Source organism: Galeopterus variegatus, unplaced genomic scaffold, assembly GCF_000696425.1.
Source record: "Galeopterus variegatus unplaced genomic scaffold, G_variegatus-3.0.2 Scaffold5075, whole genome shotgun sequence".
Taxonomy (NCBI): domain Eukaryota; kingdom Metazoa; phylum Chordata; class Mammalia; order Dermoptera; family Cynocephalidae; genus Galeopterus; species Galeopterus variegatus.
Window position 1 is genome coordinate 116193 of NW_007731186.1, and position 5842 is coordinate 122034.

The 5842-nt window shown below is 57.7% G+C and overlaps 1 protein-coding gene across 1 annotated transcript in view; it reads right to left on the reverse strand.

The window, feature by feature from the left end:
• GABRD (gamma-aminobutyric acid (GABA) A receptor, delta) overlaps positions 1–1745 on the reverse strand; it is a 10627-nt gene extending 8882 nt beyond the window's left edge. The window contains exon 1 of the mRNA XM_008588863.1: positions 1609–1745. Within this exon, the coding sequence (XP_008587085.1) occupies positions 1609–1745 (137 nt within the window). The remainder of the gene's footprint in view (positions 1–1608) is intronic.
• Positions 1746–5842: the final 4097 nt, after the last annotated feature.

Here is a 5842-nt window from a genome sequence, read left to right on the forward strand (position 1 = left end):
GCTTGAGTGTCGGGGGAGGTAGGAGGGGACAGTCAGCGTTCCTGTCATGGGCTGTGGCAGTGCGGGCTCAGTGGGGACTGCAGGTGTTGGGGGTGACTGCAGAGGGCCCTGTGCGCAGGGATGGGTCCAAGATCTCCATCTGGGTCCACACCAGGGCTCCAAACGAGAAGCCAAGTGATTAGACTCACGTTTGAAACACGCAACTCTGGTGAAACAGCGGGAGGCAGTGGGGTGGGGGACACGGCCTTGCCCTGCGTCCTGCCTGGACACACGTCCTGCACTTCGAGCCAAGTGATTAGACTCACGTTTGAAACACGCAACTCTGGTGAAACAGCGGGAGGCAGTGGAGTGGGGGACACGGCCTTGCCCTGCGTCCTGCCTGGACACACGTCCTGCACTTCACTCCCAGGCAGGTCCCAGAAGCTTGCAGGGCTGCCTGGGCTTGGGAGGCAGCCAAGCCCCCCTCCCCTTTCAGTCAGGGCCACTTTTCTTTTGTCTGTTTCATAGACTGGCCTTTGGAAGAAGTTGACTTTAAACCAAATGTTCCTTAGTTAAGCAAAATTTGCAAACCCCAGATCTATCCTGTCCGACCGCTTTGGCACCTCATCCTGGGCCAGAGAAGCAGCTGCAGGCCATACAGACAATCACTGCTCCCCACTGGTCCCCTTGGATGGCCTGGTGCTGGGCTGGGGACAGGGCAGTCGCTTTGGTAAACAAGTGTAAGACGAAATTAAATTAAGTCCTGGCCCCTAGTAAGGCACAAATAAAAATGCAGATGGAAGTCACTGTGAAGGTCAGATCTAAAGGGATTTGAATTAGGCTTTATTTTTGGGCTAGCCCAGCTGCCATCTAGCCTGCCTGGAACGAGGCCACAAGGACACCTGCTTCCTGGGTCCCGCCCCTTGCTCCTCTCAGGGCGCTGGCACAGGCAGGTGCGCCTTCCCTCCACCCCAGTCCCAGGCCTGCTTGGGGCAAGAAGTCACAGCCGGGAGTAAGCCCCCCACCCCCAGCCCGAAGCTCCCCTTGAAGCGGCAGCATGATAGACAGCCTTTGCCGTCTCCAGGGAGCGAGAGGGGACTAGGCTCCCCCACAACCCGTGTCATTTCTCGCCTGGCTGGTCATTTTTCCAGCTGTGAACAGATGTGAAAGGCTGGAGCACAGAGGAGGATGTTCTCATGCTGGACTCCCGGCTCTGGAAGGCCCCACTCTCCTGCACTCCATTCGGGGTGCCCAGGCCGGGCAGAGTTAAGGGGTGAGTGGGCACAAACTCTGCATCTAGGGAGCTCAGATGGGACAGGAATGTCTTCACTGACTGTAAAGCCACAGAGACCTTGAGAGAGGGTGGCTGCTCACCTAGAGGCCCTGGAGCCCAGCAGTGCCCTGGAGAAGCTCCAAGTCTACACTCGACTTTAGGAACTGAGAGTCATGGGGCAGAGCAGGCACCGTGGAAACATGGCAGCGTCCACCGTGGGCTGCTCTCGGTGCATCATAGGCCTCCCTCCCCTGCAGGCCCCGCTCAGAAACAAATCCACCCTGTCTCTCATCTGTGCCTCTGGGGACAGAGAGGGAAGGTGGGTGTAGCTGAGCAAGGCAGCGGGGTCCTCCTACCTCCGAGGATGCCTCCACCGTGCACACGAGCCCGCAGATCCTGATAGCGCTGCTTTTAGAGCGACACACGCCTCCCCAGCATCCCAGTTACCAAGGCGAAGAGGAGTGCTGTGACAACCACGCGCTGGCTGTGGCATTGCTTCTCCAGGGAGGGGGTACCAGCAGCCAGGAGGGCCCCCCCACGGGCACACAGTCGGCAAGCTCGGTGCCTCTGTGTGTGCAGGTCTCTAGGTGCTGGGACCTAACCCACAAAGGCAGCAGTGCACCCCTTCTTATCCCACCCAGCCCTTCCCCCAGGAGCCACTGGGATCTGGACTGAGGGGTGACAGCCAGAACAGGTCCTTGTGTCCTCAGACCCCGCTCCAGAGATGAGGACCCAGAGACTGAGGGAAGGAGGGTGGCTGTCCTGGTTTCTGGACGGGAGGGGACACAGAAACTGATGGCAGAGGAGACCCCCTGTGGACAGCACCAAGCTAAGTCAGGAGGTCACCACCAAGGGCTGAGCTGGCAGCTGCTTCCCTGGCCCTTTCCACCTTGGGGAGGTCCTTCCGACCTGCGCCATGTTGTCACTGCCAGGCTAAAGCCAAGGTTGAGCCCAGCATCTGCACGTGGACAGAGTCACCTAAACTGGTAAACTTTAAAATGTAGCAAGAAGATGACTGCTCTTAATGAGAAGATGAGGTGGGAGCAGAGCAGACGGCGAAGCTCTCGCCTACGATAGCGCATCTATCACCCTGCGGCGCCCGCCCCAAGCGCCCTCTGCAAGGGATGGGAGGGACGGCACGGCTCAGAGGGCATCCTCCGGGTTGGAGTGTGGCCTTCCAGCTTCCCTGCCCAGGAAAACAGGCACACAAGCCTTTACCCCACACCCCAGGAGCCGACACGGGTCCAGATCAGAATTTTTCAGGTTTTACAAAGAGGGTGTGGTGCAAATAGGGACCTGGGTGGGTGGGTCTGGAGACTTTCCCTGCAGGAAACCTATAAATAGGCCCCCGAAGTAGGACAGATAAAGACAAAACCAGCCTCATGTCAGTTCAGGACAGGATTTGCCACCAAATGAGTTTTGGTGTCAAACTTGGGCTAAAACTTTGGGGTTTCAGAGCCGTTTGGACTTCAGACTCCTGGCTTGGTGGCTGCGGGTGTGGGCCAGTTGCCAACCCGGCGCGTCCCGCACACACACCTACGACCGAGCCACACTGCTCACCTCGTGGGTGACCTGAAGCAGGGAAAGGAGAGGGGGAGAGAGGCCCGTCGGGGTCGACGAAGGAGAGAAGCTTTGCAAGGTCAGGGGCTGTGCTGATGCCACGGTCTCTGGACCGACACCCACATCTCCGGCTGGACCCAGCCCTCTGGGTCTGTCCCTCACCCCCCAGCAGGGCGTCCCTGGCGCCCCACCCCTCGTGCCTCCAGCCTCACCACAGGCTGACGGTCAACCGCTGCTGGTTTCTGACAGTCCTCAACGACCGTCAGTCGGTTCGTCATCAAGTCTGGATTCTGGGGGACCTGCTCTTGCTGTTTTTCTGAAGCCCTTGCACTGAGATGATTTTCAAAAAGGCCCCTTTCCGGCCTGCAGACTCGCCCGAAGGCGGCGGGGCTCGGTGTTGGGGCCCCAGATGCCCAGATGACCCAGCAGCCTTCAGATCCCGGGGAGGGGAGAAGGGAGCTGGGGAGCCCGCTGGAGGGAGCCCCAGCCCTGGCACCCGGCACCTTCTCGTAGCCTCTCCCTTCTCCGGGGAGGCAGCGCCGGAGCGCGGGGCCCGCCCAGCCCGCCCCACCCTCCCGGCGCCCTCCCCGCCCCTGAGCCGAGCGACACCCCCAAGTCGGGCCACCCGCTGCCCCACTGCCTCGCGGGCCGCCCTCGCCGGTTGCAATCGGGTCCCTCCGAGTGTCTGCCCGGGAGGAGACACGGGCGCAAGACCGCGTGGACGCGGTGGCTTGAAGGGCGCGCTAGTCCCTCGTCCCCAAAGCGGGGCTGGCCCTGCGCGCTTTGCAGAGGGTCCAAGGTCCAGGGCTGCTGGTCTGGCAGCTCAGGCGGGGGCGGGAAGGTGCCAGCGTCCCTGCAGCCATCACCGCCTTCTCCTGGGAGACAGGACCCCCCACCTCCACCAACAGACTCCTTCCAAAACCCTCCCACTTGCAGAGCAGTCCTGCTTACTGGGGACCCTCAACTGTGGCACCGTCACAGGAAAGGGGGTGAGCGCTATTGCCGCTCCGCTGGCCACAGTTCTGTGGGCAGAACCCAGCTCTGGCCCCAGACACGGTGACTTCTCAGCCTGGACTGGGCAGGCTCCAGCAGATGTCTAAGGGCCTGGCAGGTGGCTGGGCTCTAGCAACGACCAGGTCCACCTTCCACACTCCAAAGAGCTCAGAAAGTCAGCTCAGAGCCCTGCACATCTATTTAAATCCTTTTGAACATGAAGTTTTGCAGCAGTTTCCCTTAAAAAGCTGATCACAAACTTTAATCATTGTTCAGCCTCGTTTATTTACTTTTGGACTCCTAAGCTGACAGCATAAAGTGAACTTCTCATGAAAACATGTAAAAATGGGCAAACTTGTCCTGGAGTGGACTAAGTGCCTGTGGGTGACTGTGGCCACCGGCCAGGGCGGGGCAGGCTGAGGAAAGGGTAGAAAGAGATTTGCTACCAGGAACCTCCAGCCTGACCCAGAGCACAAAGAACGGAAGGATGGGGCTGGGTCCCAGCTTGCTTGCTTAGGTCCAGTAACGGGGCTCTCAGAACCCACCAGGCGTCGGCTTAAATGTCCCCTTTCCGGGCTCCTGGCTGGCTCCTACCCAGAGTGGGCCCTTTTGGTAGGAAAGCACTGACCTCTCTGTGTCCCGTGGTCCTTCTCCGAGTCTGTTTTGCACCCCCCCTCTCTCGATGTCAGTGGCCTCGTGCCCATTGGTCCCTTCCACATGGGCTCACTGGGAACTTTGAGGAGTTCATCTGTGAAAAGGTGCCCGGAGCCTGGCCAGGCACCCAGTGAGAGCTGTGAATGTCCACGACTATTTTTATTATTCCCCCACCAGAACGGGGTCTTGTCTGTCTGCTCTTTGTACAGTCCCTTGTGTCTACAGTCTCTAGTATACAATAGATGCTTAATAAAGGTAGGAAAACATACAGGCTCAGAGTCTCCAAAACCCAGCACAACGGTTGTGGTCAGCATCTCCTTTTCAGCCTCTGTCGCTCAGTCCTGAGCTTTGGGACCTTGTGGTCAAGTTAGTCTGCGGTCACTCTCCTTTCAATGTCTGAGAAGATCTTGCAAGTGATAGCACGTGGGAAATATTGTTGACCGTGGCTCACTTGGCCCAATTTCTTCAGAAAGAACCAGACTCCATTGCTCCTCTATTATTGGGGGCATGGAATTAATATTGGACTTTCACTGTGGGGTCCAGTCTGAGCTGGACAGCATCTCAGCCTTGGATCTGGCTAGTCGGGACATCAGAGCATCCCTTCTTTCTTGAGTACTGGAGGCAAATACATTTCAAAACCAAAAATAGAGAAGCAGGTAAAGAAATCACTGCAGACACGTTAGACGCTCAAGATCACTTCCATCATTTGCAGATGTCCCTAACAACAGCCCTTCTCCAGGACGCCCGGGATATTTACCCACCTTAAAGCAAAACGTCTGTGTTCGCTCCCGGAGTCTACATGTTCCATTTTAGTTCTGTACCGTCCCTAACTGGCATTTCAGTTTGTGTCTGAAGAACGGGAATTTTTATTGTTTGTCCTTCGAGTTGTTTGGGAATTAGTTTGTCGCCACTTCTGAACTTGGGTCCCGCTCCACTGATATGCATAAGCAGTCGGTCTCCCGTTCCCCTCTTCAACTCCACCTGGAGAAGCTCCAGCTACCCCAGAACCAGGAAAGCCCGTGGGGAGCACTGCCAGCCACGGGTCAGCAGCCAGAGCCTCGTGCTGTGTGGCCGGCCCCGGCTGAGGCAAGCCAGAGACAGCTGAAGATAAAGCAGCCCAGGGCTGTCCCCCCTCTGAGGACTCAGGAGCACACCCTGGAGTCGGAGGTCTGGGTGCTAGTCCCAGCTCTGCTCTACCTGGCTGTGTGACCTCAAGGAAGTCGTTTATTCCTGGCTTTGTTTTCTTCATTTGCAAAACAAGGGGTGAGAGTGGTGATCTGTTTCCTCAATGTCCAAAGTCCACGATGCAGAACTCTGTTAAGAAGAATCTCCAGCACACTCACACACACACACACACACACACACACACACACAAAAACCGGG